This window comes from Hydra vulgaris, chromosome 12, assembly GCF_038396675.1.
Source record: "Hydra vulgaris chromosome 12, alternate assembly HydraT2T_AEP".
Lineage (NCBI taxonomy): Eukaryota > Metazoa > Cnidaria > Hydrozoa > Anthoathecata > Hydridae > Hydra > Hydra vulgaris.
This window is the reverse complement of record NC_088931.1, coordinates 26012501-26037718: the sequence shown is the minus strand read 5'-3', so window position 1 is coordinate 26037718 and position 25218 is coordinate 26012501. Positions and strand designations below refer to the sequence as shown.

General features: G+C 27.5%; 2 protein-coding genes across 3 annotated transcripts in view; one reads left to right on the top strand and one right to left on the bottom strand.

Moving 5' to 3' along the window:
* LOC100199695 (serine--tRNA ligase, cytoplasmic) overlaps positions 1–12834 on the top strand; it is a 36507-nt gene extending 23673 nt beyond the window's left edge. The window contains exons 4-10 of the mRNA XM_065812709.1: positions 883–1041; positions 6936–7076; positions 7253–7408; positions 9026–9247; positions 11925–12054; positions 12133–12290; positions 12400–12834. Of these exons, the coding sequence (XP_065668781.1) occupies positions 883–1041; positions 6936–7076; positions 7253–7408; positions 9026–9247; positions 11925–12054; positions 12133–12290; positions 12400–12654 (1221 nt within the window). The 3' untranslated portion in view covers positions 12655–12834. The remainder of the gene's footprint in view (positions 1–882; positions 1042–6935; positions 7077–7252; positions 7409–9025; positions 9248–11924; positions 12055–12132; positions 12291–12399) is intronic.
* Positions 12835–23891: 11057 nt separating this feature from the next.
* The window catches only part of LOC100211594 (E3 ubiquitin-protein ligase SH3RF3), a 6045-nt gene continuing 4718 nt past the window's right edge, over positions 23892–25218 (bottom strand). For both annotated transcript variants that reach the window (XM_065812707.1, XM_065812708.1), the window contains exons 11-13: positions 25082–25184; positions 24736–24788; positions 23892–24623 (exon numbers count right to left, since the gene is read on the bottom strand). In XM_065812707.1, coding sequence (XP_065668779.1) covers positions 24452–24623; positions 24736–24788; positions 25082–25184 — 328 coding nt within the window. In that variant the 3' untranslated portion in view covers positions 23892–24451. The remainder of the gene's footprint in view (positions 24624–24735; positions 24789–25081; positions 25185–25218) is intronic.

Genomic DNA, 25218 nt, shown 5'->3' with positions numbered 1-25218 from the left:
TATGAAGATGTTTAAAACAGTAAAAACATTTCTAAAAAAACTTTTTTTTAAAGTTGTTAAAGTCGCAATTCTCATTCATTTAAAGTTTAATTACATAAAACTTAAAAATAAAGATATCAAGATGTTTTTAACGCTAATTTATAAATGCATCATTAGTTTTCTTACAATAAATATAGCATCATAACTGCTGAAGTTAAAAAAACAATTGTTAATAAAAATAATCTTTTCTATAATTTTATTATATTCATCAAATATGAAAAATATAATTTTATTCCAAGTGAAAGCAAAACTCGTTTAAGACATATTTTTTTTTTATGATCAACTCAAAATATGACGGGCGACTCAAAATATTGGCGGGCAACCAAGATTAGCTAAATTATTACTCTCAGTTGAGTGTACACCACTGATATATTATTATTTATTTATTTAATTCAGACAACAGATACAGTACAAGGTCCATAGTTAAGATAAAAATAATAATAATTAATTAAAAGTTCTGTTTAATCTATACACAACTGCATTTCTGCTGGCACAGATAACTAACTGATTTATAAGGCTAAGTCTGTAGTTACGCAATAAAGTATCTAGATTAGGCAAGCCTAGTACCATAAACATATTTGTAGTGCGTGAGTACTTGTCATATCCAAAAAACATTTTAGCACACTTCTTGTAACAGAGTCGAGCTTTAACATAGTATTTGCCTTAAAATTAGTTTATAGAGCCACATCATAAAAACAGAGGCAGTAGGTCTTAAATAGCTGTACTTTTACCTTTTATATATATATACATATATATATATATATATATATATATATATATATATATATATATATATATATATATATATATAACCTTATATATATATATATATTATTTTATTAGAAATTTACAGTGTTGCAAATAAAAAGAATTCGAGGGCTAATTGATGAATACATAAATAAATGTGAACTGGAAAGAGTTGGTTGCGAAAAAGTGCGTCATGAATGTTTATTTGAAGTTGGAAATTGGTTGCATGATAGCGTAGTTGTTAGCAATGACGAGGTAAATTTTTGATATATAGGGCTATTATTATATAAAATTAATGAGTTGCCTTGAATAATTAAAAAAAAAACACTTTTAAAAGCAAATAATTCTTTGAATTTTAATTTGTTTACAATAAAAGTCACATGGGTAAATCGATGATACAAAAGTTCATTCAAATAGCTTTACATGTAAAGAGTAAATGTCTTTAGTGCTTATTTTATAAGTTCTATTTCATCACTAAAATATGTTGTCATATCACAAATCTTTACCACTGTGATTTGTAGATTTGTAATACAAGCTTCTCAAACTTTCTCTACTATCTACATACTAAAAATGTTTATTGAAAAACAGCTAAGTTCATTAAAAGGCAACAAAGTTGCTGGAAGAGAAGAATTAGCTTTCGAGCTACTGTCAATGTTTATATTAGAGCAGCATTTGTTTATTAAATCCTGTAATGTTCTTATTTAATGCAAGTCCACAGAAATCATCCCTAGTTTCAAATCTACTGTGAACTTACAGGAAAATATTTTATTGCAATTTTTTTTTTTACTATTAAGAATGAGTGAAAAAGTATTACGCAATTAGCATCTTCGTTTCTTTAAAAAAAGTACATTATTCTGTGACTCCCAATTATATGACCACACAAATAATATTTTGTTTTGATGATTTAACTACAGCTTTTAACATGTTTTCAAAATTTAAAAATGTGCTGGAAAAATTACCCAGACTTAACTAAAAGAAAAAATTAATTTTAAAAAGAAAAGAAATCTTAACAAAAGAGAAAAAGAAAAAAAAACTTGACTAAAACACAAAAAACTAAAATACAAAAATAAAAATATCGCTCAAGTAAAATCAAACTCAAAAAGCTAAAACACTAAGTTTGTTTAAATCTTTTTTTTAATAACATTTGAAATAATAAACTTTGAAACTTTCATCTTTACTGTTTATATAATATTATGGGAAACCCTAAAATAAAGGAGCAATTTACTTCTAATGATTGTTTAATAAATATAAATTAATTAAATTTAAATTGTAGTTTTTTTTTTTTTGTTTTTCATTATTTAAAAATAGTAAGTTTCCATGTAAATTCATGCTAGTAAATAATTACGCATTAAAAAAAAATTAATCTCTTTTTAAAACCATATCATGCTTTGTTTAAACCTGCATTTATACAATGTTTTTTTGTTTTGTTTTTAAAGATTAACATTTATCATGAAAAATACATGATTATGTATAAAAAAAACTATATGTAATATTTATTTATACTTTATATAAAAAAATCATTAACAGTTTTTTGTTACTTCATCTATAAGCCTTTCAATAACATAAAAACATTAAAGGGATTACAAACCGAGACATGTTGTATTCAAATTAAAGATAATGATAAAAAAAAACTTTCGGGCTAAATTTTTTTGATTTAAAAAAAGAATAAATGCATACCAAGAAAAACTAATTTTTTTTTTTTTTTCTTTGAAGTTCACCTGCGTTTTGTTGTAGGCCATATAGTCTTCATAATATACGCCACAATCTACAGAGTTGATAATTTATTCAAAGGTGTTTTATTCCTGAGAGTTTTAGTACATGACGTCATTGACTTTTTTTTCATTTAAAAGATCGATTATGCAAACAAACAAAAAAAATCAATGGCATCATATACTAAAACTCTTAGTAATTAAAAGTGCTTGAATTTATCATTTTAAGTGTATTACTTTAATGATTATTAGATAAGGTTTTTAAAGAGACTTTAAGTTGACTAAGAAAGTCATTGTTTATAAAAACAATTTTTTTTATTTTAAATAACATTTATAATAAGAAATGCATACTTATATAATTTGTATAATATAAATTTAAAAAATTATGTACAACTTTCAACTTATTTTAAAACAATTAGCTAATATAGAAACATTATTCAAGATTTAAAAGTAATATAAAAACATCATTCAAGATTAAAAAATAGGTATAATTCAGAATCTTTTTTATTTAGCATTTTAATAATATGTTAATAGCCACAATCAAATCCTCAAAACAAAATATTATTTGCATGGTCATGTAATGGCATGTGATCACATGCCTTACTGACCAAGTCTGCAATTTAGTTTTTAAAAGTATTGATCCACAAAATTAGCTTTGGCATTATTATGTAGCAAAATTAAAAGAGAGCAAGGCTCAAATTAAGTGATTACGAATTGCAATATCTGGAAATATTTCTGGTCATCAAATTCTTTGTTAATTAAAAACCCTGAACACTGTCTTAATGAAATTGTCAAAATATCATATTACATAATTTAATGAAAAAACAAAAATAATAACAGCCAAAACTTACATGTTTTCAATTATTGTTTGTTTAAACACCAGGCAACTTAAGGATTATAAATTTAAAAAAGTTATAGGAAAAAAATAATAATAACTTAGGGTCCGAAAAATTTGCACAGTAATTTAAAAATTAACTAATAAAAAATTATACTAAAGCTATTTGCGCATTGTATGAAACATTAAAATCAATTTTGTTTAGGGGGAAACTTCGAGGAATAATTTATTTAAAAATTAAATTTAAAAAAATATAAAAAATATATTTTAAAATAAGTTATTAGAGTTTTTTGTTTTGTTTTAAAATAGTTATAAAAAGTTTATATATATATATATATATATATATATATATATATATATATATATATATATATATATATATATATATATATATATATGCTAAAGAGTTACAAGCATTTAATTTGTAAGAAAATATTGAATAAGATTTAAATAAGATAAAAAAGTATTTTATATTTTATTTCACAAGTTTTTTCATTTAAAATAATTGATCACCGCTGAATTACTTTAGACTTGAGATTTGCAGTTATTTTTTAATATTATATCATACTGTATGTTTTGTTTTTCTAGTTTTATCTGATGTTTTATAAAATAAATTAAAATATTATAGTTTAAATTAAAATATTATAGTTTTTAATAATAATAAAAATAGTAATAATACGGTTTTATAAATAGATTTTATATCATAATTCAAGATCAGTATAAATTACAATTTTTAAAAAGTTAAAATTTAAAGACTGGAAGCATTTCCAGTAGGGATTGTGATATCGGTTTACTGGTAAATATATAAATTTGGCTCACGTTTTTTACAGGTAAGTTCATGTAATTTACCGGTAAGTCAAGCTTTTTGCTATGTAAGGATTGTTTTCCTAATTGCTGAATATTTTTATCTTATAAAGAAAGTACTATAAATATTGAATATATTTTTTTCTTGTCAATATATTAAAAATTAAAAGTATAAAGGTGTATAGCATTCTTTTGTTTGAACTTATTGCTTGAATAAACTTAACAACTCTTATTAAATGTTTGAAATAGATGTTGGCTTGTTTTGCAAATTTTTTATCGTTAAAGATAATTTTTTTTTTTTTTTAATTTTGCTTTAAAAATTGTTTTAAAGACCTTTTAATGGATAAAAGTTCAATTTGGAACTACTATAATCATACAGAAACGAGATATAGACATATGTAAACAATGCACAAAAAGAATTAAAACAACATGTGGAAGTACTAATGGTTTACATGCCCATCAAAAGAGTTAACATAAAATTAATGTGTTAAAAAGAAATATAGAAGAATGCGCAAATGAACTGGCAGTTGCAATAACATCAAAAGTTACTTCAAAAAATTATCAAAAAAAAAGAGACGAATCTCTTGAAGCTGTTCTTTCAAGAATGATTGCACAAATGGCATTCCTTTAAATTAATTTTTTACATCTGAAGATTTAAAGATGTTACTAAAACCAAAAAGGTGCATAGAGTTACCACCATTGCCTAAAACTGTTCACAAAAAAGTAATGGGTTATGCAGATGAAATAAGGAAAGAAGTTGTAAAGCAAATTTCACAGAATAAGCTCATTAAAAAAGCTTATAGCCTTACCACAGATGTATGGACATCAGATAAAAACTGTCGGTATCTAAATATTTTTATTCATGGAAATGATGGTAATTTTTGGAATCTTGCATTGACTCGGATTCATGGATCCGCACTTGCTAAGGTATGCGCAGAACTAATTGAAAAGAAAATTAAAGATTTTAATATAGCTTTGTCAAATATTGTGTGCATAACATCAGACAAAGCTGTCGTTAACAAGAAAATGGTAAAGTTATTTAATAAAAACCATCAGTTATGTATCGTACATGGCCTACAATTGGCAATCATAAAAGTACTTACTAGTTCAACAGATGTACAAGATATTTATGAACATGATGGTAATGCATTACTTAATGTTAATTCTGATTATTTGGAAATTGGACTTGAAAGTTTTGAAGTAGACCATGAAGATATCGACACTATCCAACTTGTTCTACTAAACACAGAGCTAAATTCTTTAATTACAAAAATTAGGAAAGTTGTAAAACTTTTCAGAAAATTGCCAACCAAAAATGATCAACTACTGCAAAAATATGTTAAAGAAACTGTCTGAAAAGAGTTTTCTTTAATTTTAGACTGTAAAACTAAATGGAGTAGTTTATTAAACATGCTGGAAAGATTTTTAAAACTTGAAGATGCTGTTTGAAAAAGTCTGATAAATTTAAAATCTGACATTGATTTTAATGAACGTGAAATAAAATTACTTTCAAATATAATATCAAGCTTGCAACCAATTAGGTTGGCCATTGAAACACTCTGCTTTAAAAAGGTTAGTTTATATGTAGCTGATCTTACATTAAAATTTATGTTAGATGAGTTAAGTAACCAAAACACTTTTTTAGGTATTGCTCTAAAAAATGAGTTAATAAGTTGTATTAAAGAAAGAAGAATGATGTTTTCAGACGTGTTACACTATATAACAGACCCAAATGTTATTATTTCTGTTAAAGACAACTATGGTATTTTTAATATCAGCAGTAAAGCCTTAATTATTAAAAATATTGTTGACATTGTAGAAAATATTTTGTACAATAATGCAAGAATAAGTGAATAACTGTTTTAGAAGAAAGTGACAAAAGGTCTAAAAGAGCTTGTAAAAAAAGAGTGAGAGTACTTTCGACAAGAAAATATATGAGGGAAGTATATTCAAATAGTTTTTGACTATTTGATGACCATTCCTTCAACAAGTGTTGAACCTGAAAGAGTATTTTTAGGAGTTGGACTAATTTGTTCTAAAATTAGATCTCGATTAGGAGACAAGACGTTGGATAGTTTAAGCTTTCTACGAAGCTACCTTTTGAAAAATGATATTTAATAAAAGTTGTATTGTTTTATTGATATATAAAGCTTATCGGTATTACAATTTTTATTTTAGTCTAAGCTATCAAAAGTAACTAGAGATTGCAAAAAAAAAGTTATTTTTTATAATACTTTCATACCGGTATAGAGAAAAAGGAAGTTGTAGTTTCAAATTTATAAATATATGATAAAGTTGCTTGTATTTTGTTTATTAAATATAGTTTTAGTTTAGTGTGCTTTCATTTTTAAATTTTCATGCAGATTTAATTTAATATCTTTCATAATTAAAATGTTAAAAACTCCAAATTTGCTGAATCTTTAAAAAGATATCAAACAGTTAAGCATCTAAATTTTGTTTTTTATTTTTTTTTATTTTAGATATATTTTTTTAGTTTTCTTCAGTAATTATTTATATTAATTTTTTAAAAATTGTCTTATTGGCTAAAGCTTTTTTTTGTTAAAGTTTAACTATATTTAAGTATAAATATGTAGCTTAAAAAATAAAGTGAAGTGTTAACTATCTTACAAATCAATGAAGATATAATGGTAAAAATAAATGATTCGATAAAGTTTAACTTTAGTTTTAGGAAAAAAGTGAAGTATCGACTTTGTTACAAATTAATGAAGTGTGTAATGATAGAGTTTTTTTTTTTTTTTCTATCATTATTTATACTTTAATAGCTCTATGTTTTTAAATAGGAAGAGAATGAAATAGTTCGTGTGGTTGGAGACTGTACTACAAAGAAGAAGTTTTCTCATGTTGACTTACTTGCAATGATTGATGGAGTTGATTATGAAAGAGGTGCTAATGTAGCTGGCAATAGAGGATATTTTTTAAAAGTAATTTTGGAATTCAATACTATATATATATATATATATATATATATATATATATATATATATATATATATATATATATATATATATATATATATATATATATATATATTCAACTCTAACTATTTTAATTTAATGTTGTTGTTTTTTTTTTTATTAGACTTTCTTTATTTTATTAGGGTCCAGGAGTTTTACTACAGCAAGCTTTAATCAATCTTGCTTTACAAACTTTAGTGGGAAGTGGGTATACACCTATTTATACACCTTTTTTTATGAGGAAAGAAGTAATGCAAGAGGTTGCACAATTGAGCCAATTCGATGAGGAGCTTTATAAGGTAATGAACCCCTCAAAATTTTAAACTCAGTTATCACAAGAACTTAAAATAATTTTATATTATATAATAATGCTAGGACCAACACTGGAATAATGATCATTAAAAAACTTATTTTTAGTTTACCTAAATTTTTAGTTTAAAAATATAATTTTTTTAATGCAACAAATTTATTGCAAACATTTACAACAAACTTTTACTACAAATGTCTTGTTTACAAACCAAATTTATGAATATTTAATTTAAGTAAACATCACAGATAATTATTTAACTTAAAACTGTTGTTTAAAGTTAAATAATTATTAATTTAGGTTTTTTTAATTAAGTATAAGATAACAAATTGATTAATAAATCATGTTGCACAGTTGAGTCCAGATGAGAAAAAAGTGCTCTCTACTTAATAAAAATGGGCCATTTGTTTTAGTTACATGGCTAGAGATACTTAATGCAGCCAAACTTTTATTAGAAACTACATTAATAGTCCTCAAACATCATGATGTCTGCCAGATCAGTGAAATCAGGAAAATGGGTAAAAGTCAGGGAATTCAGATACCTGCAAAAAAATCAGGGAAATCAGGTTGAATTTTGGAAAATTCAGGGAAAATGGCTCGTCGTCAAACCTATGTGATTTTTGTAAGTTGAATATCATAAATGTAATATAAAATTTTATTCATCGGATACTTTGTATATGTATTATATGTTAACATTTTTGCAATTGAGGAGCGTTTTTTTTAAAAGGATTCAAGCCTTTTTCTGTAATTGACTGAGTAATTTTAAATTAGGTCAGAAAAAACAGGTAGTAGATTATGGAAATATCATGGAAATCATTATTAAAATAGTGGCAGACACCCTGTACATATGTAATATTAAAAAGTTCTGTATATCAATATTAGGCGACCTTGATAGGCAAAAGCTGAAGTAGCAAGCCTCAAATTCTTCATTAACAACACATTAAATTGCTGCAGAAGCAAATGTGGCTGCTAATTTAAATACAATTCAGCAAGGATCTATGTTGCCTTGCACCAGAAAAACTCCTCATTGACAATGAAACCCATAAATGATCAATTAGCTTTTGCAACGGTCCGCCTAACATAGAAGTGCAACGAGTGGTACTTTTTGACTAAATGAATTTGTATTGATGTCATGGATATATGGAGTTATTATTTTCGCAATTTGCGATTTCAAAAAAAACTTTTTTTCTTTTTTTACAAGACGAATACTCTTGAATAAAATTTATTTAAAAAACAAGTATTTTTAAAACAAATGAAAAAAAATCAATTAAAAGTATGTATATAACAAATTATATAAATACATTTTTTTGTTTCAACTTTTTAATTAAACAAGTTTTGTCATCAACAATAACGTCTTTATCAAAAAGTTAAGTAAGTAATAGTTTCTCCCTCCCAAATTTTTGAGACAAGTGCGATTTTATATGTTAGCAAGCGTTGTTTGTTTGTGCTAAATACAAAGTATATTAAATATTATTTTTTAAATGGTTGTAATCTGAGAAGAAATTATTAAATATGTGTATTAATTTTAAAACAAAAGTAATACACTTTTGTTGACGTTTTTTCATTTAAATCGTTTTTTTTTTCTTAAAAAAATATTTGTTATGTGTAGGTTATTGGAAAAGGTAGCGAGCGTGATGATGACACTGCAGTGGAAGAAAAATATTTAATTGCAACAAGTGAACAACCCATTGCTGCATTTCATCGTGGTGAGTGGATGAGCACTAGTGATCTTCCTAAAAAATATGCTGGTATATCTTCATGTTTTCGGCAAGAAGTTGGTTCTCATGGAAGAGATACACGTGGTATATTTCGTGTACATCAATTTGAAAAAGTAAGTTTTACAAACATTTTTTTCAGATAATTTTATAAACATTTTAAAAAAATCAGTGAGAAAAGCGGCTGTAACATCTTTATGTCAAATTAATCAAAAGCAGTTTTTCTCTTAAACTGGTCTTAATTATCAATTTTATGAAAGATTTCAAATTTTATGAATTTATTAAATTGAAGTGTTAAATACTCCTTGAGAAAAAAGAAAACTAAAGAGATAAAAGTACTTGAGAAAAGTACTACTAAGTCTGAGAAAAATTCATGTTTTTAAATTTGCTTTACAGCATATACTTACAATTTTATACGTATGATAAACCAAATGTCCATTAACTTTCTATAAATCTATAATTTCTTTATTCAATTATTTTCCTTTTTTTTTTTAAAAAAAAGATTTAAAAATGTTGCAAAAGTTAGTATATTAAGTGAAATTTAAAAATACAATGTGTAACTGGTGTTATATACAAGTTAAAAAATAGTAAAATAAAAACTAACTTTAAAAATTTTTTTAAAGTTCGATTAATATAATCTTAACATTAAAATACACTAAATCTTCAAAAAGAATTAGCATATATAAAAGCTAATATAATATTCGAACAAACTTTACATTTATTAAAAAATAAATTACAACATTTTTTAGTTAAAATAATTTTCTCCATAACATCAAACTGCATTTTGCAAATAAAGTCTCTTAAGAATCAGAGTGGTTTTTAGTTGAAAAAAAATAGTTTTCATTTCATTGAATTTTAATTCCCCCTCTTTTGTAATCTTGGAAAAAGGTTAACATATATAAAAGAAAAATAACCCTTAACAACCTATGGTTCTGTTTACAAGACAAATCTTTGAGATGCATCAGTTTTTTGTTTAATCGTTATTTTATTTTGTAAAAAGATAGAAAGATGACATTTCAAACATGTATGTATAAAAAATTTAAATTTAAATATTTTTTTTTTATAAATATTTTCATAAAATATTTTTATTACACAATTAGGTGTAACTTAATAACTAATAACTCCATTTATTTTAAAAAAAAAATTATTTTGATTTTTTCTCCAATATTTTTAGATCATTTTATAAGTGCTCTATATGCAGAACTTTGATTGTTGGGGTCCTTGTTAAAAGTGAATTATTTTATTAAATCTTCTTGTTAAAATTTACTCATGGAACCTGAAACACAAGTTCTGACTGCAGGGCTTGGTTACAGCCTGACTGCACAAAATATACAGAATAAAATCTATTTAATTGCTATAAAATTAAAAAAATAAGGTTCTTTTTTAGTGATGGTGATCCTAATATCATTGTACCACAAATATTTTATGTTTATTGGATGTGTCTTTCGCCAACTGTCAAACTCAATTTTGGTCAAAAATGAACATGAAGTGTTTCTCAAATGACTGATTCGATTAATGATTTGCTATTGGGTGACAAAACCTACCATACGAACCAATTTTGCATACAACAAACAACATATCACTTGTTGACTTTTTACTGAGAATAAACATTGATGAAGAAAGTGTTACGTGCATACAACCCAGTTTACCTTGCTGTATACCACTTTTTTATAATCTACCGAAAGTACTCAATCCAAATGTCCCATTGTGCCCTATTGTTTCAGCTCGTGGCAGACCATCAGACGCGTTTTATCGTGTACTTATGCAACCTGTTGTCCAATCACTTTCTGTATATTTCAACCAATTCCTTTCTATTCATGAACAATACATAATCATCTCACACGAGTTCATGTTCATCACTGCGGAAGTCATCTCACTTTATACTAATTATCCACATAACGAAGATATTTAAGTAAAATTTTACATGGGCCATTTGTTTTAGTTACGCCAAAGGACAAAATACCTCATAAATGCCCACCTTTTAACGTCATATCTATTATACTTGATACCATACTTACCAACTCAATTTTCAAGTTCAATGAGCAATATTATCAACAAATATATGGTACTAGAATGAGAGTACGTATGGCTCCATCTTACACTAAGATTTTTATGGACCATCTTAATAGTATTATTATCGAGCATTTCCCACGCATTTTTTGACATTTCTTTCATTTTTACAGGCTACAGGTAAGAACTCCTAATGATTAAGACATTCATAAATGATGTTCTCCCTACTATCAAGTTCACTTTTAAATTATATTTAAATTATTTAGTAAATTAATCAGTGTCTTAATTTATAGATTACATTCAAAATGCAAAGCTGTTCTATTTTTGAAACCAACTCTTAATTGTTTTTTCAATTAATATTAAAATGGTGATTAAAGTTTAAAGGTTTTGGAATATTTTTATTAAAAACATTTTATAACTTAATTATTTCAAAAATATTAATAATTAATAATAAAAAATATACATTGTTAAATGCGTTAAACAAAAATTAAAATTAATGTTTTTAATGCCAGAAGTTCCTTATACGCAACAAATTTAAATACGCCTTGTGAGACTAGAACAAAACGTGAAACTTTTTCTAATTTTTTTTTATTCATATTTAAATTTAATGCTTATTTCAAATTTAAAAATAAAAATGCAGGTGGTAAGGGTTAAGCTTGTGATCTCATAGAAATTAATCTAACATTAGTGTTTTATAAGAGGAGTTAGATGTTCCCTTGCGTTTGATGTGAATGTTTATAAGTATTGTGTAAAATGCAAAATAATATTTTTTCATCTTTTTAGGTTGAACAATTTGTAATATGCTCGCCTCATGATAATGAATCTTGGAAACATTTAGATGAAATGGTTAATAATGCTGAAAAGTTTTACCAAGCCTTAAATATTCCGTATAGAATTGTTGGAATAGTCTCAGGTTCGTTACCAGGTGGTGGGATAATAATAAAATTGGTATTTAGTTTTTGAATTAAATTTCTAACCAACATTTTTGTAGGAGCTTTGAATAATGCAGCAGCTAAAAAGTTAGATCTTGAAGCATGGTTTCCAGGTAGTGGAGCGTTCAGAGAATTATGTTCATGTTCGAATTGCACTGATTATCAAGCTCGACGGCTGCTTGTTAGATATGGACAGACAAAGAAAATGAATGACAAGGTTTTTTATTTAGTTTGATATTTTTTTATTTAATTTAATCAATTTATTTAGATTTGTTTTGATTTATTTACTAGGATCTATTAATTCTATTTTTGTATTTTTATTTTAGACGGAGTTCTGTCACATGCTAAATGCAACTATGTGTGCGAGTACTCGTGTTATTTGCTGTATTCTTGAAAATAATCAAACCGAGGAAGGAATTATTGTTCCAGAGTTATTAAGACCTTTTATGGGAAATGTAGAATTCATAAAGTATGTTAAAACAGCCCCTATTGAAGGAAATAAAGATGCAAAAGGAAAATCTAACAAGAAAACAACTGAAAAGATTGAAGAAAATTTGAAAACTTTAGACGTAAAAGAATAAACTTTGAACATTTTGTTTTAGAAAATTGGTATGAATGGCTTTTTGTCGGTATTTATAATGTTATTAGTAATTTGTATCGGTTTATACTTAAACTATTGTATACTGCACCCATTATATGATTTTCATTAGGTTTTAGTAAAGTAGTAAAAATTATTTTTTGAAAGCTATTTATATTTTGAATTAGTTTCTTTCTTTATTTATTTTTGGAAGATTAAAGTGTGAACTAAATGCAGAAACTTGCACGAAAAGAAACATTTTAGAATTACTTATTGCAGTCAAAAAATATATATATCAAGATATAGGCGTTTTTGATAAATAAATCCATTTTTATTATGTATCTACATGCATGCATAGGGGAAGTGGGGTGATGGTAAATGCGGGGTAACTCCGAACATGGTCAAAATAGTATAATAGAAAAATATATTTGACAATTTCTTTTTACCTGTTGAGGGAATCTGGTGCTCTGTTCCAAACGTGCAGTAGTGTAATGAAACTGCGATTTGTTGTTCACGATAATTTGATTCTAACGTTTTCTGATTATTTCATGCCATTTTTTTCTTGAGTAACATTCCTGTTCTAGCTACGATGAATATAAAACTACAATATAGTTTTTCACTTAATTATTACAATAATTAGAATAGCATTTTATTCGTTTTTTCACAACGGTCTTTGTGATTACCCGGTTTGTTCGGAATTATCCCACGTACGTAGAGTGATTCCGAACACCAATGGTTTTATTTTTATTTTATAATAAGATTTATAGCAATTGTTTTTGAGAGTTTGTGACTGAATAATTTGACAAATTGATAAGCAATAAATATGATTAATTTCGTATAACTGGCGTCTTTAATTCGCATTCCCAGCTGTTCGCAAATACCTCACTCTGCCTTATGTATATATATAGAGAAAGATTTTTTGAATAAACTAGTTTTTCTTTACTTGAATTGTTGTAAATTTAAGCAAGGCGTTTGCAACGCCATTAATACGCTAATTGCGTGTAATAAATTTATTACAACAGACGGTTGCTTTTAAGAATCCAGAGGTTATGTTATTTATGATATTTTAAATATATGAATTCGTTTTTCGTCACAATTGAAAAAATATTTAACTGATAATGCTGACATAAATGGAGAGATGAAATGTCTATATACGAGTTCAAATAATCTTATCAAATTAATAGATGCTCCGCTAAAGTAAAAAAATACAGTTATTTAAGACGCCTTTGTATGTTAATATTTTAGTTTAAATATTCTGTTAAAACTACAATCTTGTTACAAAAAATGTTCTAAAATATTATTTGGCTATGACAGGTACTCAAGTGTTACAGTTGGGTTTGTGGAATTAGGATTGCCTACCCTAGATACTTTATTGATTACTGTTTGAGATCACCGTCATTTATACTTATTTCTTCATTACTTAATTGCTTTTATCATTATCGTTGTTTATCATTATCATAGTTTATCATTGTTATTATTATTATCATTAAACAAATATGTGTTTACATTAAATATGTATACCTATATATGACAAACATGTGTAATAACATTTAACTTCATTTACCGAATTTAATTTCGATTATTGCTATACATTATGTTATTAATTGTTAAACTTCGTTTAACGAATAGTAATACTCAGTAGAACACAATTTTAGACCGAAAGCAATTATTTGTTAAACAAAGTTTAATTACACTAGGAAGCAAAAAAAAATTCGGTCTGCTACCTGAGAAAAAACCTGTCAGTCTGATTAATTCTGACATGCTGATTACAGTGGTGTAATCAGAATATTTGCATCGCGTCAGGTTTTTGAGTTATATCACTTTTACATTTTTGGTTATAAGGCATGTTCTAGCTAGCTTTTATATTGCTTAATATTTTTGTACACTTAGTGTACTGTGTACTTTACTTTTAAATGTTATGTTTTTTTTATCTTCGTCTGTTCGTGTAGTATTTTCAAAACAATATGAAGAAAGTTAAAAGGGGTTGCTTGAATCATCCAGACTATTTTTGTTATATCTGTGGACATTTTACTCCCCGTGATCAGCGGAAACAACTTACAAGAAAAGCGAAGGTTGCCTATCATCATTACTTCGGCGTCAAAGTTTGTGATCAAGACAGAACCTGGGCACCACATATTTGTTGCAGTGTTTGTTATGCTGGGCTCACCCAATGGAAAAAGAAAGCCTATGCCGTTTGCGGTACCAATGATATGGCGAGAGTCAAGAGATCATCATTCAGACTGCTACTTCTGCATGAAAAATATTGCTGGATACTCCAAGAAAAACAAATCAGCAATTCATTATCCAAATTGTGACTCTGCTTTAAAACCTGTTCCACACGTTGAACAAAATCCAGTTCCTAATCCTCCAGTATGCCTTGATTGCGAAAGCAACGATGATGATGAGGAAAGTCACAGGGAGCAGGAGAGTGATGCACATGAACCTATAGATGATGAAAAGATCATTTTATTGGCCAAGCTGAATTAATCGGGATCTGGGGTTAACGAAGAAGGCAGAACTGCTTGGATCTCGTTTACAACAATGGAATTTGTTACAAAGCGGAGCTACAAATTCACATTTTTGTAGCAGACATGTACAGCTTGCTAAATTTTATGACAAGAATGACAGTATCTGTTATTGTACTGACATTAACGGTTTAACGAGAAAACTGAACTGTGAGTATACTCCAGGATCAAGTATATAGATCAAGTATCAAGTATATAGATCATAACTGGTGCCTCTGTGGGAATCTAAAAGTAGTGTCCCTTCTTCTTGGATTGCAGCTGGGATACGCAAAGTACATGTGCTTTCTATGCCTATGGGACAGCCGTGACGACAAAAATCATTATACAGTTAAAGACTGGACAGCAAGAACTAATCATGTACCTGGCAGATACAATGAACAACATGAGTCTCTTATTTATCCTACCAAAATACTAGTTCCCCTCTTATATAAAGCTTGGACTGTTCAAAGTTTTGTACTGGACAAGGATTCGGGTGGCTTTGCTTATCTTCAAGAGTAAATAAGTGCGGGTGTGTTCGTGTAAAGTCTTTCGTGATCCCATCTTCAAGACACAGCTGCAGCCTGCTTAGTTGGCAGCCTGGGATGAATTTGTGACTGTGGTTTCTAACTTTTTGGGAAACCACAGGTCTGAGAACTATGAAGAGTTGGTTAAAAGAGTACTAACAAAACACAAGGATATGGGATGTAGAATGTCCTCAAAAATTCACTTTTTTTACTCCCATCTCAGTTTCTTCCCACCCAATCTAGATGCAGTAGACAAACAGGGTGAACGTTTTCACCACGAAACAGCAACAATGGAAAACAGATATCAAGGGAGGTATGACAGCAACATGATGATTACAGCGAGAGTGTGACACTAATTACAAAAGAAAGGCAACGTCATCTAGTTATTTTTGATTTCAAAATGCACTTTATTACAATAGCCTGAAGTTATTTGTACATATGATACTGTATAGCTGCTTTTGCTTTTCTATTTACATAGAACTTTTAGTTATTGTATTGAAATTTAGAAGCATTGACATTGTATTTCTAATGACCATAAAATGCTAAAATGGTAAATCAAGATGTCAATATAACTTTAAAACATGACGTGATACACAGTTTTCAATGATATATTTGGAATCAGCAGGTCAAAATGGTCTTAATAAACTTAATAGATCTCAGGTAGCAAAAATGTTGTTTCCTTGTGTTATTATTCACTATTCAGTTAATGAAAGCACTAATACGGACATTATTGTATTGAGTTGTATGACTTTTTGAAACATTTTGAAATTTTGTATAAAGTTTTAAAAATATATTTAAAAATATCTTTATATATAGAAATCTTTTAATAGTAAATAAGCATAATTTATATTTTGAACTTTTATGTTTGTTTTTGATAGTTTACTTTAATATAGTTAAAAATTTTAATATTATTTATGTTTGTTTTTGATAGCTTACTTCAATAACAATTAAAAATTTTAATATTATTTATGGAAAAACCAATGAGTAAACAATAAAAAAAAACGCGCTCAAAATATTATTCTACGTGAACAACAGCATTGTTTACAATGACAGAACGCTTTAATTTAACACCTAGTAACACATCAAGTTGGTAATACTTTACCAAAATATTTATACACTGAGGATGAAAAAACAATAATTATTAAGCGAAAAAAATTCTGCAGATGGTTTTAATAACTTTTTAATAAACGTAACAAGCAAAATAACTTCAGGAAATATAAATTTTAAATTATATTTTTAAATTAAATCATACATTAAGTGAGTTTGAGGAAATATAAATTTTAAATCATATTTTTAAATTAAATCATACATTAAGTGAGTTTGAGGAAATATAAATTTTAAATCATATTTTTAAATTAAATCATACATTAAGTGAGTTAGAGATATTGCATGATGAACTTCGGTTTGCTTTTAATACGATAAAACCAAACAAAAACTCATGTCTTGATGATATTAGCACTCAAATGAACATGCAGTAATTAAATTAGTTAAATAAACTTTTAAAAAATTAATATACTTCTGGGGTTTTTTTATTGAGCTCTCAAAAGCTTTAGATACTGTGAACCATGATAATCGTTCTTTACAAACTTAAAAATTATTGAGTCAAAAACAATAGTTATAAATGGTTTTGCTCCTATCTTAAAAATTGCAACGTGTATCCTCTGATAAAACTCTCACTAAACTAGAAAACATTATCTGCGGAGTTTCACAGAGATCTATTCTAGGGCCTATTGTTAATTATTTATATTAAAATGATATTTACTTATCGTTTAGTATACTAAACTTTAATCTTTTTGCCAACTCTTGTTTTAAGGCAACATTTATCGCCATAATTTGTGAATTTGACAACCTCAATGAATGGTTTAAAGCCATTAAAATATTCTAAACACAGTTAAAAGCAAATATACTCTCTAAATCTTCTAAATCTGACACATTGCCCTTAAAACTACCAAGTATTTCAATAGAAAAAACAATATTATATAACAAGAGTACTGCTACATCGACTTAGGGTTTGGTATGGGGCAGCAATCTTTTCTTTCATTATTCTTTGTATTTTTCATCCTTTTCTGAAAACCCTGTATAAATAAATGTAATACAAAGTCAAGTCCGCACAAAATTTAATAGAATTTTTAAATTGTATACAGCATTGTCCGGATGATAATGATAATAATAACGAATAAAAGAAATTCTAATAAATAAAGTTTTATAATTATGAAAATTTTTAGTTTTAAGTATGAAGTATGAAATAGTGATACCTTTAATATCTATTTATTTGTTGATATTTTTGTCAAAGAAGTTTCTGAACATTCAATTAATTTAGTGAACGAATGGCTATCACTAAATTTCGTAAAACTAAATTTACTTTAATTCATAAGCCAAATATAAAATTATTCCTCCTAAATTATAATAAAATAAATGAAACAAATTTTACTACACAGATACATGTTAATATTTTATTGTTTTGAACAAAAAAATTATTTTATGCACTATGTTAGCACTCTCAAAAAAAAAAAGCTTATAAGCTATAATCAAGTTATAATCGGTTATTTGAAGAATGTAATCGTAAGCTCGGGCATTTCACCGGGTGATTTTTAGTTTTTCGCCCCCCTCATTTTATTTCTAGCACCACCCCTGATGCGAAACTATTGTTAAATATTTAGACTATTTTAAATTACGATAGTATTGCATACGCATAATAAGTACAAAATGAATATATAGGTAGTTTTACAAAATAAAACATGGACTGGCCCTTAATGATATTTTAGCATAGTAAACTAGAAGTTCCCCACCAGTTATATAGAAAGCAATTTTGTTAATCGAAAACGCAATCTAAATTTAAGTTCCTAACTCTATTCAGTATCAAATCTTTCGTGAAAGGATTTTTAGCAAACCCCTTAATAAAATTATAAAACTTTTCAGCAATTCAAAAGCTAACGTAGCACACAGCAGTTGTTAGTCCTAGAATATCTTAGCTGGGGGTAGATAATAAATAAGTCGTCGTATACTGTTTCACTTCTTTAGAAAAGCTAAAACAAAGTAATTAAACAATTTTTTTTTTCAATGTTGTGAAACAAGCTTACTAACCGTGAAACAATGCGCTTTTTTAAATTATCTTAAAATAAACCTTTAAATTCGTTTCTTTGAGTAATATCTGTTTATAGAAACTTAATGTTTTCCAAAGATTAAGTTACTTAAGTGTTTGAGGAAAAGTGGAGGTATTGACTTTCCACAATTTTAGTTTGAAAGACTCCCTTTTTTTTTTAAATATTACGTTAAAAAGATTTATAGATCTGTTCGTACGTAAAATAATTTTTATTTTTTCAGTTGTTTGACATTTACGTCAACAATTTTCGCAGTAAAAATGCATAACTGAAACACTGTTTTTCTCAAATATTAATGTTGAGATTAATATGACGTCATCTAGAAGAGTATGTAAATACTTTATAAAGGAAAGGAGACTTTTTTTTACCAACAAAATCACGAGGCTAAGACTATTTATTGATACTGGCAAATGATGTTACATAATCATCATAATTGAATGCGACCTTCGAGTATGTCTAATTTGATACGCCATTTATATAATTAGACCGGTTTATATTAAAACACAACAAATATTTTGTTAAATAGGTTAACTAAAGCTGTTATAGAATATTTTGACACATGAAGTTTAGTTTAAACTAATTTGAGTTTTTTTGTTTTAAGTTTTTCCTTGTGTCTTTTAAAATCTCTTCTATTTTTTTGTTAATTAAGATGCTCCAAAAAGGCTTAGGGGTCTTGTCACAAAGCGACGTGGAAGAGCATTTAATGAAAAAGTTCACACCGCCTTCCCAATGTTGCTTTTTTGTGTTTGTGCAATGTTTTTTTAAATGTTTAAACGATTTTATCTATTTTATTTTACTCCTTTTGTGATCCTCTACAATCTTGCGTCGGCTTTAAGGCGGCGCAACCGCTGCATCTGCACCTGGCCCCCAGCTTATTTGGAGCCCTTAAATTAACTAGAGGTGGAAAAAGTAAAAATAACTGTACTTAAGTAAAAGTGCTTTTACTTAAGTACAGTTACTTGAGTGAAATTTTACTTAAGAACTAGTAAAAGTTACCCGTCGAAAAGTTTACTCATGTAAAACTAAAAGATAGCTTATTAAAAATGTACTAGTTACCGCATTACTTATTTAACAGCCATTGTCAGTCACAGAGCTGTTGAATAACAAAGCATAAACAACTTGGTATATTTGCTACTGATGATTTGAACTTTTATGTATTTTGAACTTTTTTACCAGTCAATTGTACACACTTGTACCTACTTGTTTGAGCTAAAAATCCTCTCAATTTCTTGAACCTCAATTTTTGTTTCCGGGACCAATTTTTTTTTAATTCAAGTTTTCAAAAGTATACGTTTTAAATATTTTAAATTTGATTTTAAAATTGATTTTTTTATTTTTCGAACTTGCGAAAAGTATTTAATTAATTTATTGTTTTTAAATAAAACTTTTTATCAAAAATAGTTATGAGCTAGTTATGAGCAGCCGTGATGCAGTGGTTTGGAACCAAGTTCTGGCTTAGAACCAAGAAATACATGATTTGAAGCCAGCTCTAGCCCAATAAGCGACATAGGTAAGGAAGGAGGCGTGAACTTCCTGGTTAAATGCTCCTGATAATAGCGATGCTCTGTGATAAGACCGAGATGTCTTCTTGAATCTTTATATCTTGAAAAAAAAAAGATCAACCAATAAACAATGTTAACCAGGGTTAGCAATAAAAACCAATCATTGATGGCACAAAAATAGCACAAAAGTAGCATATAGCTGCCATTGTCCCGGTTTTTACAAAGGGACACCAGCGCTAATCTAATACAAACTGAAATTTTCATTGCGTTTTCCTACGGAAGAACCGGGACAAATTCAGCCATAAAGTAGCCTCGTACTGGTAGAACATGACCATATTTGAATGGTTTTTGTAAAAATAAGTCGACGAGTATGAGTTGATGATATCATACTGAAAAAAAAAGTACTAAAATTCACAAGAACATGTGGGTAGTTAAAAGCATTCGATTGTTGGTTTCATAATTGCAAAGAAAAGTAAGTTCTATTTTGTCGAATCTTTTTAAATTTAAGTATAATAAAGAAATGAATTTTTTAAACGTGTAACTCAAGTTAAAATTCAATTAAACTGTTCCTTTTTTTTAGAAACGGAATCAGCTTTTAAATCGTATCAGGTAAAAGTGCCTCGTGGCAAAAGATTCAACGGCGTCATAAAATAAAAATACATATGCAACATTGCTTTCAAATTAAAAGTTTGATGCTAACTTTGGCCTATATTACCAGTGCCTACCAAACAAAACGTACTATTTATCACGAGAGTAATGTTCCGGGGAGAAAATAAAAAAGTATAGCCAGATTAAAAGGCATAGCAGCAAAAATTGCAAGGGGAGAAAAATGTTTTTTATAAGCATATCTAAAACATTAAAATGTTTAAAGCATATAAAACAACTCCCATAAATGTATCAGAATGAGCTAAAAGGTTGGATAACCTTTATAAAAAAGTAGTAAAAAAGCTGGACACTTCATTCTCAGGACAAGAAAGTAGCACTTCTGTTAGATAACTGCCCTGCCCATTGAATGGCTAAGCAACATATATCTTCGTCCCCTCCCCAAAACCACATCTGTTCATTTACCCATGGAATTAGACATAATATGAAACCCTAAAGTTTATTGTTGCGGCAAAATGTTGCACATGTGTATCAAAGCTGTCGATAATAACAAATCCCTGCAAAAATTTTATTCTTCAAGTACTGAAAGATTTCATTTCTTATTTGAATGCTGTATTAAAAAAAGACTGCAAACAATTGTTTTAAAGATTTGGTATTAGCAAAACAAACCAGCAGATGACAGAAGCTGATGGCGATAATCCGTTCAAATATTTGACAGAAAAGTTTGACAGTTTGCAAGAATTATATCCTTTTCCAAGAAGCGCTCTCAGTGTAATCTTATATTGGTTGTAGATTGCAATGTCGTAACCACCTCTTCACCAGCTTTTTTTGCTGAATTATATACTAAGATTTTAGACCCTAATTTTGAAAAATAACGACGGTGAAATTGAAGGTAGCGTTAATGAAGGTGTAAATATTGAAGCCCCGCCACGCCTATCTGATGTTCAATTGAAAGATGCTTTTAAAACACTTCAAAATGCTTCGCTATGCAGCCCTAAATACGGAAATAAAATACGATTCCTATCACTAAAACTTGTGAATCTAATAAGGCTGGAAAAAATAAATAATTCGTCATGTCATGCCAGGTTTAAGATTTTTCCCAACAATTGTTGCTTTTATTGTAAATAATTTTTGTCAGATGGAAAATAAGGTGTTTTTCTTTAGAAATAGTCGGGCAATATTACTTATTTTAAATCCCTTTTTTTGATATTCTGATCTCTTGATTTCTCAAACTTTTTCCCTGTCCCCTGAGAGTCTGAAATATCGAGAGTCAACCATAAAAGCAACAAGCTTTTATTCGAGGGTTTGTATCAGTGTATTAGTCAATAACTCAATGTAGCGAAGTAAGCGAAATAAATAACGTCAATTTTTAATATAATATAGTTAAATAAAGTTAGATTATAGTTTATCTGTGTTGATTTAAAATTTTTTTAGACAAACTTAACTTTAGTCGTAACTGATGTAATTTGCTCAATAGTTAGTACTCCTAATTAACTAAAAACCCTTGAAGCGTATCAATTTTATTTTTATTATAATGATTTTTATATTGGTTGTTTTGAAAACAATTATTGAACAAATGCTTTCATAAATTGGGTTTTTAAATTTATCAGCTTAAAAGACAAAAGATTAAATAAAATTTGATTTGACTTGTTAGTTTAAAATCTTCAGATGTAGAAAATATTTTCTTTATTCTAGATTTACACAAACCATAGCAAAAACAAAAATATAAAGTGAACCCCAACTAGAAAAAAAGAAGTGCAAAAAAAAAAATAAAAAAAATACAAACAAACGTGAAATGAAAATTATAGAGCTAACTAAACTTGGAAAAATGTTAGTTATGCTGCTTCTCCCATATGCTTATCAGCAAGAAATTACATCATTAAGTGTTAAGATCTAGACTTTTGTGAAAACAAGTTTTGCAATACAAGTATTGGATGAATTACACTTAACTGTGTGAATGTGACGTGTATTGCTTAAACGACTTGTGAATGATGTGCATTTTTTTACTTATTATTTGTTTAAAATATATTGCGTACTCTTATTTTACATTTTTACTATTAATTATACCAAGCCTAAACTTAATGCTACCGATCAATAAGAGACTGATTTAACTCAGCATGATTCAGTATTTCTGACTAACACAGCTGTAGATAATGGGTTTCTGTCAGTGTTAAATGTCTCAGTATGTTTTTGTAACTAAAACAATAAGTCATCGAAAATTAAAATGCTGTGCAAGTTTTTAAGTAGTTTCAATTTAGCAATTTTATTGTGGATAAGGATGATATGTACCCATATAAAAAAAAGTCAAAAACAACACAATCAGTCATATCTTACAGATTGCTTTACTTAAAAAAATTTTTTTTTAAAGAAAAACAAGGTTTCTTATATAGATTTTATTTAAAACACGGGTTTTATTTAAACCCACAATAATTAATGTTAACCGTTTGTTTAATATAAGTTTTTGAAAGTTTCGGAAACAATAATAGCCTTTCATTAAAATATTTTTTTAATTAATTTTTTCAAGCCGATTATTTAATATTTTATGTCCAAGATCACGCAACTTTCTGTCCCGTTTATCATAAATCTCGTATTATTTTTGTAAACATGAAACTGTGATAAAAAGCATGAACTGTGATAAAAAACATGAACTGTGATAAAAAAAATTTTTTGTTGAATTGCTCAAATTTATCAAAACGTTTTAATGCAAAAAAAAAAAAAAGACAAAAAATTTAATTTATTTGTGAAATATTTTTTGATAATTTTGAAAACCTTGTTTTTTCATTTTAATGATTTTTAGCGGAAATTAAGAATTAAAATTTTCGAGTTAACGGAAAACCGCAACGCTTATTTTATATTCATTCACTCGATTGTTAAATTTACTTCTTAAAGCTCATTGTTTAATAAGTTGTTCATTTTTTCAAAGCATTTTTAAAATTCAATTCCCTTCATTACGATTACGATTTCATTTTATTGTTGACTAATTTTTATCACAAAAAAAATAAACAAATTTTAAATATATTTTCAGTTTTTTTTTTTAAATTAAAAATATAAAATTTACAATTTGCTTAAGTAAACGTATCCTATTAATCCAACATAACTTGGCGTTCAACTGTTGAATTGAGATATCAATAAAAATTAAAAAAACAAAATGTGAACAATCTTAAACGCAAAAAATAAAATAATAAAAAAAATCGAGAACGAAAAATAAAAGCCTTCACATAAAACGCGAAGACAAATTTGCAAAGTAAAATAATAATTAAAAATAAATTAAAGGTGTGTGCTTATCTAAAACACTAGTTAAAAATAACTTCTATGAAAATTTTTCTCTTAGAGAAAACTAAGGTTTAAATTACTACCTAAGGAGGTTAAACTATTTAACTTAATTTATAAACTTATCGCGATTCCACTATTGAAACGCTTCTAATATTATCGATAGTTACATTGATAAAAAAATCGATAAGCACATTGATAAGTAGTGCATCAACAGCTGCAATGATAACCAAAGCATACCTGATAATTTGATAGAGAGGGAAGGAGGGTAATAAATAAAGCAGCACGTGGTATACATCATGAGCAGACTTTGACGAAATTCGAAGGAAATAGTCCTATAGAACCAGTCCGCGCAGACATTCCTTTGTACCAGCCATCTTTTTTCTTCGTAATTACATAAATAATATCACCAACACAGAAAGAAAGTTCTTCCGCGTTAGCAGCCGGATAAGTTGCAACAGCTTGAAATCTTCAAAAATAAATAACAAGATATTTTAGAGAATGGTATTCACACAAAAAAACAAATTAAGAAGATGTTTTATATAGTAATAGAATTTCAATCAAAGAACAAAAATACATACTTTTCTCCGTTATAAGGTAGAGAAGCAGGAGTCTGCTCATTAATTGTTTGGAACTAGAAAAAAAAAAATACTTTTTACACCACTTAAAAAGTTTTAATTAAAATGTCAAAAAAATATATTTTCGTAGTTATTAAAGTGCTCCCAGAAGTCCTTACAGTCTTATCACAGAGCATCGCAGAAGAGCATTGAACTAGGAAGTTCATGACTCCTTCCTTATCAATGTTGCTTATTGGGCTAGAGCCGGCATTGAACCGCTGACCTCGAGGGTCTAAGCAAGAACTCTAACCACTATGCCATCACTACACTTCATTATTATATTCATTATTAAAATCTTATATCCGCTTACCATAATACTTTCAGAAAGTGGTGTATAAGGTGGAGGCGGTTCAGCAGGAACCAATGGCATTGGGCGAGATAAACGATGATGCGGGGGAGCAGGCATAGATGAACTACAATAAAAAAACTTATTTATTATACATAAAA